At 42.3% G+C, this 19,869-nt stretch overlaps 1 protein-coding gene across 7 annotated transcripts in view; it reads right to left on the bottom strand.

The window, feature by feature from the left end:
* Nucleotides 1-19,869, bottom strand: part of daam2 (dishevelled associated activator of morphogenesis 2) — a 310,967-nt gene that overhangs the window by 111,240 nt on the left and 179,858 nt on the right. For all 7 annotated transcript variants that reach the window (XM_073056055.1, XM_073056054.1, XM_073056049.1 and 4 more), the window contains 4 exons: nucleotides 15,935-16,009; nucleotides 14,294-14,388; nucleotides 7,144-7,477; nucleotides 3,617-3,727 (listed from right to left, as the gene is read on the bottom strand). In XM_073056055.1, the coding sequence (XP_072912156.1) occupies nucleotides 3,617-3,727; nucleotides 7,144-7,477; nucleotides 14,294-14,388; nucleotides 15,935-16,009 (615 nt within the window). The remainder of the gene's footprint in view (nucleotides 1-3,616; nucleotides 3,728-7,143; nucleotides 7,478-14,293; nucleotides 14,389-15,934; nucleotides 16,010-19,869) is intronic.

Raw genomic sequence — 19,869 nt, forward strand, 5'->3', positions numbered from 1 at the left:
GGTGTGTCAGTGAGAGGGTGTGTTGATGGTGGAGTCTCAGTGAGAGGGTGTGTTGATGGTGGAGTGTCAGTGAGAGGGTGTGTTGATGGTGGTGTGTCAGTGAGAGGGTGTGTTGATGGTGGAGTCTCAGTGAGAGGGTGTGTTGATGGTGGAGTGTCGGTGGGAGGGTGTGTTGACGGTGGAGTGTCAGTGAGAGGGTGTGTTGATGGTGGAGTGTCAGTGGGAAGGTGTACTGATGGTGGAGTGTCAGTGAGAGGGTATGTTGATGGTGGAGACTCAGTGAGAGGGTGTGTTGATGGTGGAGTGTCGGTGGGAGGGTGTGTTGATGGTGGAGTCTCAGCGGGAAGGTGTGTTGATGGTGGAGTCTCAGTGGGAGGGTCTGTTGATGGTGGAATCTCAGTGAGAAGTTGTGTTGATGGGTGAATCTCAATGAGAGGGTGTGTTGACGGTGGAGTGTCAGTGAGAAGGTGTGCTGATGGTGGGAATATCATTGAGGTGTTGTATTGTTGATGGAGTCTCATTGAAAACATTGTGTGATACTGTCCCTCCAAATTAAAAGATGCATTGATAGTCTGGCTCTGCATAATGCATCCTTTATCACACATCAAGATTTTGGTGAGAGTGTACCAGAACCTCCAAACCATTCTAAGCCAATCAGAATGCCTCATAGGGAATATGTAACTAGCCCAGACAGCTGATTATTAAATGTAGTTACAGGGTACGTATCTAGCTAATGTAAGGCCTGCTCTTCCGCTTATGGATCCTGCCAATCCTGATTTGACTGCATGGAGGCGCTAAACTGATTTTTTGACCTACTGCATCCTTTAGACCAGCGATGGCCAACCTATGGCGCATGTGCCAGCAGCGGTGCATTGAATGATTACAAGTGGTGCATTGCACCCCAGTGATAATAATAAAAAAGGAAGCCTACTCATGCAAAAAGTATTGACCAAAAACCGCTTTGTAGAAAAAAAAATCTATAGCAGGAATTCAAGTAGCTTATAGCTAGAAATGGGTTTTACTGAGAATAAATCTAAAACTTAGCAATTATTTTTAGCAATTTTATTATTTCATGCATATCTTTTGATGAATGTTATCTTCTTTCACATTAATCTGGTTTCAATTTAAAAAATGTACAATGAGTCGAGCTAGGAAATAAGGACTTTTGTTCTGCAGTCGTTCCATAACCCGTTTGATACTTGTTTGATCCTGAGGTGCCAGGCGTCTGTACCAGTGGTTAATCATAGATTTTTGCCAGTCAATTTACAATTGACACTTGTGCACTATGGAGTTGTGCTTTGTTCGTCCTTTGTGAACATTTGCAGTTTCGTACTTATTTCGAAAATTAAGCCTTGTTTTTACATTCAGTTACCCATCACAGTGCTAAAGAAAAGCAGAAAGTGACAGTAAGCGTGAGTTCAATGAACAGTGGGAAAATGAGTTCTTAATTATAGCGGTTTTGTCAGAAATCAAAAGAAGACAAAATATTTTTGTTAAAAGAAGTTGTGAAAGTTTGGCGATGACAGAAGCGTCCTACGAAATTCCTTTAGCATTGGCCAAAAAACGGAAGTCTTTCTCTGATGCAGAAGAAATTGTTAAACCTTGAATTCAAATATTTGCAAGATGTCTTGGTGATAAAAATATTGAAAGGAAGGTAGACGAAATTGCTCTGTCAAAGCAAACAGTTACGAGACGCACCAAAGAACTCTGTCATGATGTATCTGAGCAACTGAAAGACCTTGTCCATGCTTGTACTTTCTTTTCTTTGGCTTTGGACAAATCTGCTGACATATATGATTTAGCCCAGTTAAGCATTTTTATAAAGGGAATTGATAATAATTTTAGCATCTTTGAAGAACTTAACAGTTTTGAGACGCTTCATGGAAAAACAAGAGGCTCAAACATATTTGACAAAGTAAAATCATGCCTAGAAAATCTACAACTAGATTCTAGTAAACTCATCGTTGTTTGCACTGATGGAGCGTTGTCAATGATAGGTAAAGCTACTGGGACAACAATTTTGCTTGAAAACTTTTTAGATCATCCTCTACTAAAATATCACTGCATTATACACCAAGAGTCACTGTGTGGAAAAACTTTAAATTTGCAGCATGTTATGTTACTGGTTGTGAAATACGTGAATAAAATTCGAGCAAGAGGATTAAACAGACGAGAATTCAGAGAATATTGTGAAATGTTAGATTTGGAATATGGCGATCTCGTCCTTCATTGTGAGGTGCACTGGCTTTCTAGAGGACAGGTTCTGAGTAGGTTTTGGAAACTGAAAAACACTGTCATAATTTTCTAGAAGAGAAAAATGAGCTGCCTGAGGAAAGGGCCCTTTTATGTGATAACAATTGGCTATTTGATTCTGCATTTTTTGTTGGTGTTACCAGTCATCTCAATGATCTAAATTTGAAACTCCAGGGTAAGAACAAATTGTTTCCTAGCTTAGTAAATGATATCAATGCATTCAAGATGAAGTTAAAACTGTTCACCTCTCAGTTAGAAAATGAAGATTTGAGCCAGTTTCCGCACTTAAAAGAGCAGAGTGAATATGCTGAAGATAATGGCAATTTTACAAAATATATTGAAAAACTCAGGTTATTGCAAGAGTCATTTGAAAATCGTTCCCATGATTTTGCTAAAGAAGAAGACTGCATACTTGCATTTATAAACCCATTTTCACTTAGTGAACAAAAAATCATGAAGATGCCTAGTAACATACAAATGGAACTTATTGACTTGAAAACAAATTCATTATTGAACATTAAATTTGATGAGCTTCCCTCAGTCCCAAATGCTTCTGACATGATTAATTTCTGGCGATCATTACCCTGTGACCATTTTCCAGAACTAAGAAAATTTGCCCAGAGTTATATCTGTCATTTTGGAATGAGGTACAGATGTGAACAAGCATTTTCAGCCATGAAATTGATTAAAAACAAAACGAGGTTGTGAATGACTGATACAAATTTGAAAAATTCTCTGCTGCTCTCAGTAACAAATTTAACTCCAAACATTAAAAGCTTGGCAAAATCACAACAGACTCAAAAGTCTCATTAAGGTAAATAATGTTTATCTTGTTTTTATATTAAATCAACATATATAAAAATGCTAAATATGTCCATATTAACATATTTTTACAAGAATTGAATGGGGGTACAAGAGTTGTATGGTGCATCTGAACTCATGCGTGAAAAAATTGACACATGCAATGTAAAAGGTTGGCCAGCCCTGCTTTAGACATTTACAACTGAATGCACAGATATTTCACTATTATCCTGGCCTTTTACAGTACCTCCACATCTGTAGAGTTTTGTGTTTGCCTCCTCTACTGGTGGGTACTGTAGCCTCACAGTTATGACACTGCACAAACAATGCTAAGGCAGACTCACCCCATTTAATAAGGGTGTTTATTACAAGACTTTCTAATATGAAAGCTACCATATACTTCTTTTCAGTGGTAGAATGCAGATACTAAGCATTTGTTAGCCACGGATTTTCTCCCCTCTCTGGAGATTACCCTTGCTTCATCTGTATATTACAGGCTATTACTGAACTCAGGACTTGAATATTTATCAATCAGCAGTTCCAGAGGTAACACTCAACCTACCTCCCCGGCACCAGCATTCAGCACAGCGTTGATGAAGGACATGATCGCAGTTTTGAGGTGCACCTCATCTCTGTACCTTCCAGTGCTTCTGTCCAACTCGTTTAGTAACGTCTGCAAAAGGAGAAGAAAATAAATGGTTTAGTATGCAGATGTCAAGGAGCTGGAGGAAGTTCCTGCTGGAGCTGGAGGAAGTTCCTCTGCATGAGCCACATGAAGAATCATTGAATGAAGATCGAAACAGGCCTTTTCAGCCAGTGAGTCTGTGTCACCATCAAGCGCCACTTTACATTAATATTATTATAATCCCAATTTAGTCTCCCCAGATTCCATCAACTCCCCCATGAAGACACTGTTTAATAAGAGGGGCACTTTATAGTGGGTAATTAACCTACTAACCCACATGCCTTTGGGACATGGGAGGGATCTAGGCATCTGTTCGAAACTTGTGTATCATGGGGTACAAACTCCACAAAATGGTTAGGACTGAACCTGGGTCTCTCGAGCTTTACGTGATAGGCTCTGCTCGGTTCACCACAGTGCCACCAAATGAACAGTCGTTTCAGGCTGCCCAGTCTCCCTCCCTCTTCTCTCTCCTGACGATGGGTGGGCTCAATGGCACCAGTTCTGGGAGTTTATCCAATCCTTGATTCACATCACTGGATCAAATTGCCTGATCACTTTCCTGGTTGCGGGATTTGTAACCACACATACCAAAAATGAGAGCTGTGAGAATACATCCCTGGTTGTAAAGCTTTCTAGAGACTCACAGGGACAGGCCATTTACTCCCTTAAGTCTGTTCTACCATTCAATAAGACCGCAACATGGTAGTGTAGTGGCTAGGGTGACCCTACTACAGCTTGGTGCATCGAGATTCAGAGTTTAATCCGAGCATCCTCTGTACGTATATCCTACCTGTGGAACACATAAATTTTCCCCAAGTGCTCTGGTTTCCTCCCACAGTCTGAAGATGTACCGGTTAGAAGGCTAATTAGTCATTGTAAATGGTCCCATGATTGGGTTAGGGTTAAATCAGGTATTATAGGGGTTTGCTGGGCAACATGGCTTGAAGTGCCTTTAGGACCCATTCCACATGCTACCTCTAAATAATAAATATATAAATATCCTTAAACAGTTCAAGGTTCACCAACTGTCTCACCGCTATGCAATGAAATGAAACACTGCTGAGCCTCATACAGAATGGTGCAGGTGTTTTCGGAGCAGGTTGATGTAAGGAAGAGGCAGAACGGTGAAGGGAAGGTGTTCTAGCTTTCAGAGCTCAGTAGCAGAAGATATCAAAATTCAGAAAAGAGCCGGAGGCCACAACTTAATGGAAGGCAAATCTCAGAGGGACTGGGAGCTGGAAGAGGATACAGTGGCCATTGCAACATCTGAAGAAAAGGACATGGGTTTTATCATAGTGGGTAAACTGATTCTGTGATATTAAACCTGATGCTGAAGTCCTACAGTGATCAAAATCAGAAGCAATGGCTTTCCGCCACGGCTCGCTTGATTTGTTTTCATTTTACAGCAAGAATCCTGTCTTGATTACTCATTGATTACACCTAAAAGACCTCTCCTGCTATCCATATGACAGAGGGATAAGGGGCACGAATGGCTGTCTGAGCATAATTTGGAAGGGTTTAATTCCATCTCTGAAACTAAAATTACCATCTGGGTAAGTCCAGTGAGTGCAGCCCTATCTTACATGAGCCTGATTTAAAAAAGAACAATGTCCTCTTCTTATCTATGTCTGCAAACAGTACAGGAACTGTTAAATAGAAGGAGCTTTGTCCCAGAACTTCTGTAACAAGAAAATAGTTTCACTGTGCTCGGGTTTAACCTAACTTGTCACAGAAATTCAACTTGGTGTGCGGTCTATTTGGAATTCCATTGGTTTTTTATTTCAATTACAAATTCCAACTGCAATACAGATGCTACCCCTCTGCCATGTAAGTGTTACCAGGAGAAGGAGAAGACTAGATCCCCAAAGATCAAAGTACACTTTAAGCTAAATGACTCCCTCACAGATTGAGGAGAGGAAGAGAGGGCTGAGGTTACTCAAATCAGTCCAACTAGCTTTGCAGGGAAGTGGTTACATTGGAAATAGCTGTGAATCCCTGTTTCATTCAATGCTCAGCCAACTGATACAATAGTTGGTTGACAAGGGACAATATCTGACAGGTTATCTAATATATAATTTACAGTCATAGAGTCATAAAGAAATACATCATGGACACAGTTCCTTCAGACCAACCAGTCCATGAGGACCATGTTGCCACTGGCTAATCTCAGTTTCTTGTGTTCCTTGCTTATCCTTCCAAGCCCTGTCCCTCTATGTACATATCAAAGTGCAATCATTCTTCAGTCAGCTCATTCCATGAAAGATTATCCCCAGGTCCCTTTTGAATAGTTTCTTTTTTACCCTAAGCCAATGGCCACTGGATTTGGATTTCTCCTACCCTGAGGAACGAACTGGTACCATCCATCTTACCAATGGCTTTCACACTTTTAAACACTTAAAAATATAAGACTGTATCTCATTCCTTTATGCTCCAAGAAATAAAAATCTAGTCTGGCCAATCATTGTCCTATAAATCAGACCCTCTACTCCTAGCAACAACTTATATACTTTCCTTTCTGTTCTGAAAAATCTCTGAACTACCACCAACAATTAAATTGGCCCTGGCAACAGGAAACACTGGGGAAGATCAGTGACATACAGTCCCAGAGTTATACAGCATGGAAGTAGACCCCTGGCCCAACTAGTTTATGTATTCTAAGCTGCCTTCTGAGCAAGTCCCATGTTCCGACACTCTGCCCACATCTCTCTAAATGTTGCTATCCAAATCTTTTAAATACTGTGATTGTATCTGCTTGATCCAAATAATATGACTAATCAACAGTCAACAGGGCTCTGTGGAAAGGAGTACAATGGACTACAAGGTGTTAGCAGCCCTTTTAAAGCTCAACTATATTTTATTATTATTCATTGGCGGATGAGTTGGACTGTGCACTAAGGCCCACTGCCAACCAGGGGCTTGGTAATGGTCAGCACTGATGTGCCAGAATGTAGGAAAGCACATAAAAACAGTTGTCACAGCAATACACACAAAATGCCGGAGGATCTCAGCAGGTCAGACCAGCATCTATGGAGATAAATAGATAGTGCCATTTTGGACCAAGATCCTTCTTCATGATTGAGAAGGAAGGGGGAAGATACCAGAATAAAACAGTGGGAGAAGAGGAAGGAGACTAGCTGGAAGGTGACAGGTGAAGCCAGGTGGCTGGGAAAGGTCAAGGGCTAGAGAAGAAGGTATCTGATAAGAGAGGAGAGTGGACCATAGGAAAAAGGGAATGAGGAGGGGACCCAGGGTCCTAGGTATCTATTATTCAATATATAGACCTCTTGAACCCTTAGATTAGATTGAAGTTTATAATCACTCCCAAAGATCCAATATTCTATAAATAGACCGTCCGAAGTCCAGGAACCCACTCAGTGCTTGTCCCGGAGGAAGGTCTGAATTACCTGAAAGCGAGTCCTCTCTGCAGCATAAATCTGGTAGTGCAACATCGCTTGCAGTACTTTCTTGTGCCCTCCCGGTACCAGGCAAACTGCTCCCAGAATCTCCAGCACTGCTATCTTAGTCTTGATGTTTTCTGTCCTGAGACTGTGGGAGATGATGTTGATGCTCTCTGGGTGAGCCAGCACATGGGCCCGACCCTGGGAGTTGTTCATCAGAGCCTTGATGCACCCTATAACGGATGTGTGAATGCGGCTCTCTGACGTGTCGTAGTCCATGCTCCGCAGGAAGTTTAACAGGCACGTAAGCCCATCCAGTTCGATGAATCTCATCACGAACCTGTGGGTCCGGACATTACAATGTTAGCATATGAACTCTTCTGTGATTTCCTTCCCCACTCCCTTTTCTGTGGAAGTTCCACATAACCCTGACAACAATGTCCCAAAAACAAATTAATGTAAGAAAGTAGGTATGGGAGTAGACCACATGGATTTTTAAGCCTGCATTGCCATTTGAGAAGATGGCTGATCTATGCTGGCCTTAAAATAATAAACTGGTGAATGAGTAAATTGATTTATTATTGTTACATGTATGAAAATCTTTGTTTTTCATGCTATGCATACATATCATCTCATCACATCTGTACATTAAGGGAAAAACAGTAACAGAATGCAGAATAAAGTTACAGAGAGAGTGCAGTGCAGATAGATAATAGAGTCTGAAGCCCACCCCTCAGCTGCCAGTTCTTCATGACATTCAATTCTCTGGCCTTTCAAACGCTCATATATCTCCACCTTAAGCATATCTAATGATCTGGCCTTCACTGCCCTTGGGGACAAAGAATACCACCCTTGGAGGCAGAGAATAGCACTGATTTTCTACCCGCCGAGGGGAGAAGTTTCTGCACAAGGGGCCAACGCCTTACTTTGTAGTCATCTGCTTGCTCATGTTGATCCCTGTTGAATCACTGTCACACGTTCCATTGTGCTGGTGGGAGCTGGCACTGAGTCCAACACGTAACACCAGAAGACCAGGGGATACAGAAAAATTAAGCCATTCAGCCTATCGAGTCTGTTCCACCATTGAATCATAGCTGATTTTGTTTCCTAATCCCATTCTATTGCCTTCTTCCCATAACCGCTAACCTAGTACTAATGCCTGCATTAAATATACTCAGTGACATGGCCTCCACAGCTGTCTTTGACAATGAATTCCACAGATTCTTCACCTTCTGGCTGAAGAAATTCCTCCTTACAGCAGTTTCAAAGGGACATCTCTTTATTCTTGAGGCTGGGCCCCCAGATCCAAGATGACTGTGAACTCAGATTCTGCTAATGGAAGCAGTCTCCCCATGTCCATTCTATTCAGGCCTTCCAGTATTCAATAGGTCTTACTGAGATTGCCCCTCATCCATCCATGTCTACTTCCATTACTCCCCAAAACACATGAGTTTCAGCTAATAGAGGGTCAACTCTTGGCTGCTTTGCTTTAGGGTTACCAAGGCTAGCCGTTGCTCTCCACAACTCTTTCTAATTGATACAATGGGGAAGATAGGACGGATGTGTCTTTGGATGAGTATGGAGATGTGTGAGGCAGGAAGCTTCCCCTTCAATGCAAATATACTGATTAATAGCTGAAATGGTATATTCTGCCACCATGGATGATCTTTTTAAGTAGCACTTAATTCCTGCATGCCAAAGTCATAACCTTGATTGGGGCCAGAATAAAAGGTTCTTGTTTTATAAACATAAACATCCATCCATAAGATGATAATATCATCGGAAGGACCAGCATATGTTGCCTATCTTTCATTGCCCCCCTAGAATTGGAAGGCAGTCCAGAGCCTGGACCTGCAGGTTCATGATGGGGTTCATCACACTGTAGTGGGTCTGGAGTCACACGTAGTACTGACAGAGCAAAGGTGTCCAATTTTTTTCCTTGAATTGTGAAAGGAGATGGGTTTTCTAATTTTCCCTATTTCTGATATTGGAAAAATAAAGAACAGGAAAAGCTGGACAGGCCAGGCAGCATCTGTGGAGAGAGAAACTTTTGTAATTCCTGCATGTGGTCCAATGTGCTAATGTATGCCACTGTCGTACTGAATCAAACTTGTAATTAAGCTGGAAAGTACAAATAAAAATCCCACTCTTAAAGACATGAAAGGAGTCACAGCCTTGTTCCTAAAATAATTTACCTCTGCAGGAACATGGGAAGAAGTCAAATGTTTGAAAACTCAAATGTGCTGCAGAGGAACCACGGCAACTAATAAATGACATTCAAAGGGACGTGACACTCCTTGATTGATTGAATCTAGGGGATGTTTTGTAATAATCGAATACTGAAAGAGGGCTTCATTAAGAGGTAATAGTTACATTTTTGAAGATTGATCAAGAAAATGCTCATCTACAATGTGTAGTTTTACAATTAAAATCGATTATGCTTCGGTTTCATGATTTCTGTATGAGTTGTCACCCCAGAATATCAGCATCTAGGTAACTTCCTTTCATATGCTCAATAGACAAAAGAACTTGACCAAATACAACAGGGCAAAAGGTAAACTACCATGATAAGCAACATCAAATTTAATTTCTTATTTCTAGATAACTGATATTAACCTTTGGTAAAAATAAATTTAAGTTCACCAACTGTCTTGGTTAGAACTGAACTCACATATTTCTCTTCCTTGAGTACTGGATTTCCTCTTCCTCTACCACCGATGCTGTCCCACCCACATCTCTTCCTTTTCCTGGACATCTACTCTCATCTCATCTTCCAAACGCCATTACAGGGAAACAGTTCTTGTCTTTACCTACCATGCCACAAGATTCCACATCCAGCACATTATTTTCTGTAACTTTCACTATATTCAACAAGATGCTACCATTAAGCATAGCTTTTGCTCCACTCCCACTCCCTGCTTTCTATGTGGTTCCCTTGTCCACTTGTCCCTCCCCAATGATCTCCCTCCTGGCATTTATCCCTGCAAGTAGAAGAAGTATTACACGTGTCTCTTGAATGCCTCTCTCGCCACCATTCAGGATCCCAAACAGACTTTGCAGCTGAGGCAATTATTTCACGCTCAAGTCTGTCAGGGTCATCTACTGTATCTGGTGCTCCTGGTGCGGCATCCTCTAGACCGGTGAGAGGACGTAGACTGGGGGACTGCTTCATCGAGAACCTTCGCTTTATACATCCCAACAGGCAGAAGTTCGCAATGGCCTAGCAGTTTAATTCTACTTCCCATTCATGTTCCGACATATTAGTCCATGCTTCCTCTAATGCCACAATTAGATCACTCTCAGGTAGGAGGAGCAACACTCATATTCCATCTGTATAGCCTCCAATTTGATGGCAAGAACATTGATTTCACTAACATCCAGTAATTCCTCTCCCCTCTGCCTTCACTCTTTCTCTATTCCCCATTCTGGCTCCTCTCTTACCCTTTCTTTTCTCCTCACCAAGCCATCACCTCCCTCGGATGCTCCTCCTCCTCCTCTTTCTCCCATGGTTCACTCTCCTCTCCTATCAGATTCTTCAGCCCTTCTTACCTTTTCAACCTATCACCTCCCAGCTTCTCACTTTATCCCCCCCCCCCCCCCACTCTTCCATCTTCCCCTTTATCTGATTTCACCTATCACCTGTCAATTTGTGCTCCTTCTGCTATCTCCCACTTTCGTATTTCTGGCTTCTTCCCGCTCCTTTTCAGCATGATGAAGGGACTCTGCCGAAATGTTGGCTGTTTATTCCCCTCCATAGATGGTGCCCGACCTGCTGACTTCCTCCAGCGTTTTGAGTGTGTATTGCTCTGGATTTTCAGCATCTGTAGAACCTCTTGCGTCTAACAGTTGGAAGGGTGCCAATGTTTGCAGAGAGAAATCTGCCCAGACAGATTTGCAAAGAAAAATCTGCCTCCCCAGTGAAATTTTACATTTGTATACTTGAACATATTCATGACGGAGAGACAGATTTATGGGCTTTAAGAGAATCAGCAGTTGTGGGGATCAGGTAAGGAAGTGGAGACAAGGCCTGCATCAAGTGTGGGATGATAGACAGGAGTCTGGTGCTGTTGAGAGCCTAGGTAATGGAAACAAGCCTAGTTACTGAACACATAAGTTAGGATGGCAGTCCATCTTTCTGTGTCTCGAGACTGTCCTGCCATTGAACAAGACACTGTAATTTTAATTTAACTCACCATTCTCTTCTATCCCATTTGCTGTCAACTTGATTATCCTATCGATCCTCTTAGTCCCTTTTGCCCTCTCAGTGACTTTGCATCCACCACTTTCTCTAGAAATCCAGATACTCACCACCCAGTGGGTGAAATAGGTCAGAATCAGATTGCCCATGTCTGGTCATTCAATCAGATTACAGTTTATTCCCGAAGTTTTTACTAACCTACGACTCATCTTTGGGACTCATATAGTTCCTACCAACTTTAGCAGCAAAACCAGAAAAAGATAGAAACACTCACCTGGTCAGGCAGATCCATGATGAGAGAAAATGCAGTGACAATGTTTCAGATAAACTCTATCATATCTGGTAACTCCATTCTCTCCCCATGAAGGTGCACGGGTGAGGTAGTTTACATCAAGTGACATGTGGCAGGAGAATCATACTCAATTGGGGTTATAAGCCTGTAGCAGTAGTACATTCCAAGGAATTTTGTAAGTCAAATGATGCTGTTGCTAAAAGGGTTAAATTAGTTGGACAAGTTCTACTCCTTTAAGTGTTGACGTTTAAGAGGTGAACTAATTGGACCGTGTAAGCGATTAGAGGACTGATAAGCTAGATAGCCAGATACTATTTCCTCTGGTGAGGGTATCCAATATGAGGACCACACCTTTAAAACCAGAGCTCAGTTCATGTGTAGCACAAGAGGGGTGGCTTCCTGGTCACAATTACTAAAACAGACAGCTCCTGAGTTCTGTAAGAATTCTGTTCTTAAGAAGTGTGTGTAACCTGATTTCTCCACAAGTCAGAAATGCTTGTTTTCTATAGTAAGCCCTATTATATCACTCTATGTACACTTACTATAATTCTGTTTTATTGAATAATCATCCAAAGCAAGCCATAATTAGTGAAATATATGTTATGTCCAGTTGTTAATGAGTACCATGAAAGATTTTATTACTGTTACCACTAGCTTAAGAAATGTTTTTAAATTGTATGTGAGAATTTGTGTAAATGTGGCTTTTTGTTAGTCAAGCTATTTATAACCCAGGAAGCCCTGTACGAGGTTTTTAATCCTAAAATCAATTTCAAAACCAAATTGATATCCCCCAGCTGCTGTATTGAAGCTTGAATTCATGTCCAGGAGGTTCCGTGTCCAGTGCATAGTTGCTCTGCTACCATCCCCAAAACACTTTCAACAACTAGGGATGACTGGAGTTCCCAACCTAGGGTCCACAGACCCCTTGCTAAATGGTATTGGTCCATGGCTTAAAGATGTTTGGAACCCCTGCTCCAGAGAATAGGGTTCACTGGTCTGAGGCACTGTTTGCTGTAATGTATGAAAACTTGAATGGATTCAACTCCGAGACCAGTGCCTCAGTCAGGACTGGGAAAGGGTAGTATTCACCCTTGATGTTAAGTGAAAATGAAAGGCTGGTGGAGATTAGCTTTCAGTTTTAAAGGACTTTCCAGTCTTTAAGTGAAAACTCACACAGAAATGGAAACAACTTTTTAATACTCATCGTGCTCCCACTGATCTTAATTGAAAATGAATAAACAAAACACGGCAGCTGCCAGTTTGAACTGCAGTGAGGCCTAAAACCCTGCCATGCCTAATTATACAGGAGAGCTGTGGTAACAGGATAGCATTGATTCAACGGGGTGTTGTTTTTAATTTTTATCGTCTGAAAGACCCTAGTCACCTTAGACACCCCCTGACAGAACAGTTGCTCAGGCTGTTGAAAGCACTGAAGTGGGGGGGGGGGGGAGGGGAGGGAGTAAGTTTCGGCATTTTTATTGCATCAGCCATTTTAAGGAGGGATTATTGGATGGTTTGAGAATCAAGCTGCATAGACTTAAAGCTCTGGGCACCAGGGGGATGAGAGGAGAAGAAATGCTACCCTCTCTGCTCACAATCTGGAATTCACTGCCTGTGGGGTAGTGCAGACAGGGCATTTTGGGACTTCCAAGAGGGATTTAGACAGGCACAAGGCAGGAAATAATTTGCAAGGATGTATCAAAAGAGCAGAGAAGCTACTGGGCTGTCAGAAAACCAATCTCCATAATTGATATCCCAAACAAACACGGGTCTGGGGAAGGTAGGGAGGTTAAATGGAAATAGGTTACATGGAAAATTAGTGGGAATGCAATTGTACTGTGAGCTGGCATTAACTTGATGGGCCAGCTGGCTTCTTTCCATGTTGTAAGGAAATATGATCTATTGTTCTTATCCTGTATGACTTCTGAGTGATCAGCACTTAGTCAAGCCTGTGTCAATCATCAGTATCCATTTTCAAGTGTTCCCAACCTGGGGTCCATGGACCCCTCAGTTAATGGTAGGAGTCCGTGGCATAAGCAAGGTTGGGAACCTCTGATTTACAATGATCCCATTTTATTCTCTTCTCCCATTTCCATCAATTTTCCCATAGATTCTATCACTCACCCACATTGAACGGACAATTTACAGTGACCAATTAACCTATGGACCTGTACTGGACGTGGGAAGAAACTCGATCAAGCTGGAGAAACCTCATGCAGTCAAAGGGAGAATGTGCAAACTCCACACACACAGTATCAGAGGTAAGGATTAAACAAAAGGCGCTGGAGTTGTGATGCCTTCTCAAGAGCTGTTAGGGATGGGCAATAAATTCCGAAAACACAGTGCAGGTCAGGCAGCAGCTGTGCAAAGAGAAACAGTTAATTTTTCAGCTCTGGCACCCCACAACAAAATGTTTTCTCGATGGATGTTGCCTTAATCTATTGAGTGTTTCTATCATTTCCTGTTTCTATTACAGGGTTCCAGCATCTGCCGTTTGATTCTCTTTGACATTTTTGCCCACATTAATTACGTTAAGCTTTCAATAGAGGTGGGGGAAGTCTGGTGTGATGCATGGAGAGGGCTGGAGTCTAACAAGGAAGGTAGATGTTTATAAGCAGAAGAAACTGATTACAAGTGAACAGGCATATCTTCTACTAATACTGTACCTCATTGGCTGTGTCCTCAAGGCTGTCTTAAGGCCCTCGACAATTGTGTTCCTCATTTCCATCTCCTCTTCGTCAAATACAAAAACCGTCTGCATCTGGAAAAGGGACAAAGTAACCAACTGTGAGCACCTTCCATGTGAGTGGTTCTCTTCAGATTCACACACTGAACTCTGGTGTGAAAGGCTACGTGCTCCTCCAAAAAGCCAAGTCAACGGCCACCACTGCAGTCTGACTACATTTTGAGGAGGTACGATTATCTGCAGATAATCCCAAAAAACAGGAAAAAGCATTGGCTTCCACCTCTCCATCTCCTCAAAATGGTACATTACCCATCGAGACTTTAAGTCACTACTTAACCATTTGCTCAATGGTTTAGCTAGTTGGTGCTGCACCTAAGAGGTTAAAGCAAAACATAACCACAAATTTCCGCTGCTGCTGCTGCTGTATTGAGAACAGGAGCAGGCCATTCAGCCCCGTGAGTCTATTCTACTATCTCATAAGGTCATGGCTGATCTGACAGCATCTGCAGATTTTCTCTTGTTTTTGACTACAATCTCAACTCCTCATTCCTGTCAACCTTTTTGCTTGCCAGCATTCCATCTATGTCTCCTACTACTGCTCTTTGAGGAAGGGAAGTCCAAAGTTTTGCAACCATCTGGAGGAAACATTCACCCGGTCAAGATCCTTTGGGATCTCACATGTTGGTTCATGGTCTGCCATTCCTCAATTAGCAAATATGCGGAGGGTTAAAATGGGTTATGATTAGCAAAGGAAATTATTCTGTTTCCACACTCTGTGCCTACACACCACCTCCCTGAGTGAATCAGACAGAAAGTTGGCGGGAAGCGTGGTCAGCTTTCTGTAGCATCTCAGTCGGATAAGCCTCCGTCCAGCGAGGAATGGATGAGCTAGTAGAACTGCTATCAGAGGTCTGGGTTCAACTGTGACCACTGGCACTGTCTGTGCGGACTTTGCACACTCTGTCTGTGACTACATGGGGTTTCCCCCAGTGCTCCAGTTTCCTTCCACTCTGCTAATAGCCTTACTGTGTACTCTCATAATGAAATTAAACTGTGGGCAAGTGTGTGTGTGGGTGGGATGGTGGGGACTGAATACCAGTTTACACAATTCCCAGCAAAATTGCCTCCCCAAGAACTTTCTATTGTTGACAACTTTCGGCATTTGGGATAGTTGGACGAATTGCGCAGCATTGGAGAATCTGGGGATTTGGAGAGGACGAGGGCATTGCTGAGATCTGTTCCACCCAACCCTAATTTCTGTCAGTTTTTCTCTGACAGCCCCTTCTAAACCCGTAATCTCCACCACAAGGGCAGCAGGCAGAGGGAAACGTCATCATCTGCATATTTTCCCTCAGAACATCTTGATGGAAAAGTACTGCTATTTCTCCACAGTATTTTGGTCCTAATCTTGGAAATCCCCTCCCAACAGCCCTTTAGAAACACCTTCCCCAGAAGGGCAAAACAAAGCTGTCATCACCACCTGAAGGATAGTTATGGACAGGCAATAAATGCTGCCCCAGCCAGCAAGACCTGAGAAATGATAAAGATGGTCAGGTGAAGATTAAAATGAATGTCAGTAAAAGCATTCACAGAATGATCAAGCAATGTATGAGTCACTTACTGCAGCCATGGAGTTGATACGATCAATGTAGTAATCGGGCCAGCTGGTAGCCTGTTTGTTAGGGTCATCTTGCTCCTGGAGAGAAAGGAGAGGTTTCCAGTTAAGACTCATATTTCAAGATCTGTACACCCACAAGCACACTATTATCGAGCTGCAGCTTCCTGTAACATAGCTTTGTAGAGAGTTTTGTATTGTAGTATGGACTAACGGGGGACAGAGTAATGTATGACAGAATATTAATAGACATATCATTACATGCAATGTATTGGAGTACGTTATATTGTAGACTAGTACAGTGTGACACGGCAGGGCATAGAGGAAAGGCATTAAAAACACATCACTCTCTGATGACATCCTTCAGACTGATTAATAGTTTGCTCTTCATAGAATCACAGAGTAACACAGTTATAGATACAGCATGAACATAGACTCTTGACTTCACAATCTACTTTGTCATGGCCTCGAACCTTATTATCTGTCTGCACTGCACTTTCTGTGTAACAGTAACACTATATTCTGTTATATCTTTTCCCTTGAACTACCTTGATGCATTTATGTTGTAAAATGGCCTTGTATTAGGGTTAGGGTTATAGCATGCAAAACAAAGATCTTCACCATACCTTGGTACATATGACAATAATAAACCAATTACCAACTTGACAGGCCCTTCAGCCCACTGGATCTTCACGGGCCATAAACCAACTATTTTTGCACTAAGAAGAGACAAATACAGTGTGGATGCTGGAATCTGGAGTCCTCTGTGTCTCCACTGCAGTCTCTCTTCAAGGCATGCCGACTTTGAAGAGATCTCCTCCTCCCACAGATGCTGCTCAACTCACAGGGTTCCTCCATTCTTGCACTAAGCCAACAAACCCATTTTATTCTCAGGGAACGCTACTCACAGGGAGAACGTGCAAACTCCACATGGACAGCTCAGGAGTCAGAAATGAACCCGGTTCACTAGGTCTGTCAGGCAGAGGCTCGACCAGTCGCACCATTGCGCCATCATCTGCCATCCAGATAACTACCCATTCTCTTGAGATACATTGTACAGCGATTGTCCTGTCCACCACAGAACCCTTGAACCCGGGTTCGGTAAAGTTTTTGCAACGCACGCAAAATGCTGGGGGATCCTAGCAGGCCAGGCAGCATCAATGGAAAAGAGCAAACAGTCAACGTTTCAGCTGAGACACTTCATCAGAATTGGATGCTTGGATTTCCGGTGTCTGCAGTTTTTCTCATTAGGTAAAATTTTTATTCATTTGCTGGGTTGTGGGCAACATCGGCAAAGTTGATCTTTATTACCCTGAACTTGTTTGGTCATAAGTCAGATACTAGCCAATCCCAGTGAGCATGCTGGGTCTTTCCCCCCAAAGTCTAATAGTAAGCCAGCTGTTTTTTTTAATGACAACCCAGAGGTTTCATGAATATTACTCTGTATTTATTTTGAAAGTCAATTTTATTATCTGAATTTAAATTCCACAATTGCTGTTCTGGGATTTGAACCAGTCTCTGAATCGCTACATTAATCTTTGGGTTATGAATATTGTAACTACTACACCTCTACCAGAGGGCCCCAGAGCTCTTTTGGGGAGAGGACATTCTGCAGTCCATCTGGTCCAGTGGAGTTGCTCGTGGAGATGGTGCTGTCATTAGTTTCAATAACAACACTGGCATTTAGCACAGTGATCTGTCCATTTGTATGCGGGATCCTTCAAAGGTATGTTTGGAGTCTTGAGATGTATCCAGATTATGGCATGCAAGATTTACGTGTATTTTTAATAATAAAACTAGTCTTTGCTTCTTGATGTGCCTGCTTCTCCCTCCAGAGCCAATCTATTCTTGGGGTGATGCTTGCCAATGTCTGGCTCATTTCAGAGCGGCAACAGAGAATCTGATGTGTAATTCATTGTCATGGAGTGATGCAGGAACTCAGTTACATCATAAAGTGGGTTCCCTATTACAAGCACAGTGAATGATTGGTCCCTATTCCAACAACCCTACTCCCCCATTTCACTTACACCTGCTACCCCACTCTACTCACACCTACAAGCTTATGCAGAAGTTTGTACATACATGTTTTCACACACACACACACACACACACACGTGTATGCACACTATATATGTATGTAGACACAAGGGACTGCTGATGCTAGGATCTACAGCAACACACAAAATGCTGTTGGTACTTTGCAGGTCAGGCAGCATCTGTGGTAGGATAAAGATAGTCGACGTTTCTCCATAACAGCAGATTCCGGTTAACTGAGACACATTGGGACCAAGACATTTTGGCCAAATTAATCGGCCGCCCCAATTAGCTGAAGTTTCATGGAAATAATTGAAAGGTAGAAAAAAAGACAAACTACCATTTAACTGAGTAACAATTTATGTACTTGAATGAAATATAGAACAAATCAGAACACGACAAATACCTCTGCAGTACTATAAAATTTCCTATCAATTCATAATAATCATCGATGGAGGAATTCATCTGCAGTGTTATTTAGATTGACTGCAAATAAACAAACTCAGTGCAGACACCTAATACAGATAATTTACTGCCTTCAATGCTTTAGACAATTGCATCCTTCAAATCTTCATTTTCATTGTAACATTCACGATGATTGTTGATACCTTCGTAGAAGTCGTGAAAGTGTTTCATTTTCACTCTCAGACATTACTAGCAAGCCTAAATGTTTGAAACCATGGTGTGCAAAAGCTGTTCTGAATTCTCTTACTGCTTATTTCTTGCCAACTATCAGGGACAAAAATCATCACTTCTTGAACACAAACAAATGCAACCGACGCTATTTAAAAGCTGATTGATCTAAGCATGGTGTAGTGTCCAACGGCCTCACAAGTGCGCACAACTGACGCTAGTAGGAAACTGGCAACAGTCCCCTGCCCACATTAAGTGGCATGTTGTCTCAAATAAACAAAGGAAATCTCGGCTGTTTTCTCCATTTAGTCTTTGTTCTTTCAGTGCTGTCGCAAATAAATAGCTGCTCGATTAACCGTTGGCCCAATTAACAGGAATCCACTGCATATTGTTTACTGTGCACGTCATCTGCAAATCTAGTTACCACACACATACACACATACCACATGCATATTCCACACAGTTTTGTGGATCATGCATACACACATCACCATATCAGATGCAGTAATCACACTTGCTCTCCAGCAGAACGCAGCGGAGAGTGACGCTCAGCTGGCTGACACTACTCCTGCTGCAGCTTGGAGACTATGAGACTAATTGAGATCAACAAACTCAGCTAACGAGCCAGAGATCAGCCCAGGGATCATCCTGCACAGCGTGGCCCAGTGCCACGCCATATGGTGCCTTTTCACACTGAGTTTCTTTTCAGAATGTCGAACACTGAAAACTGAGCCACCCGACAAGAAAAGACTGCCTGCTCCTGCCTGTGGGGTCCGGCCACGCACGGACGGCTGATTCCACTGCACTGAAAAGCAATTTGCTCTGCGAGAGATGCTTTGGAAAGGCGTGATGCTATATAAAGGCAAATACTTGGAAACAGTAAAATCAATGCCCTGCAATGATGTGGACTGCAGCAGCCCAAGGGAAAAGGGAGCCTTTCAGTTCTGTCTACATCTTTATAGCTAACTGAGTGAAAACATATTGAGAATTAAGAATGTTTCCCTACTTCACAACAGTGACTACAGTTCATAAGTAATTCATTGACTGTGAGGAGCTTTGGGACTTTCTTGAAAGTCAAGAAAAATGCAATATAAATACCAGCTATTTCTTTCTTCATTCCACCTTGGTAAAAATTTCTCAAATCCTGCGCATACCTTTCCAGCTCTAACATTGCCTGACTCAGCTAGCTGCCACTGAAGCATTGGATCATGGGATTTTACCTCCAGGCTTGTCCATTCGAAAATATTCTGTCCCAATCCCACACTTTTCCACCT

This window comes from Hemitrygon akajei, chromosome 9 (genome assembly GCF_048418815.1).
Source record: "Hemitrygon akajei chromosome 9, sHemAka1.3, whole genome shotgun sequence".
Lineage (NCBI taxonomy): Eukaryota > Metazoa > Chordata > Chondrichthyes > Myliobatiformes > Dasyatidae > Hemitrygon > Hemitrygon akajei.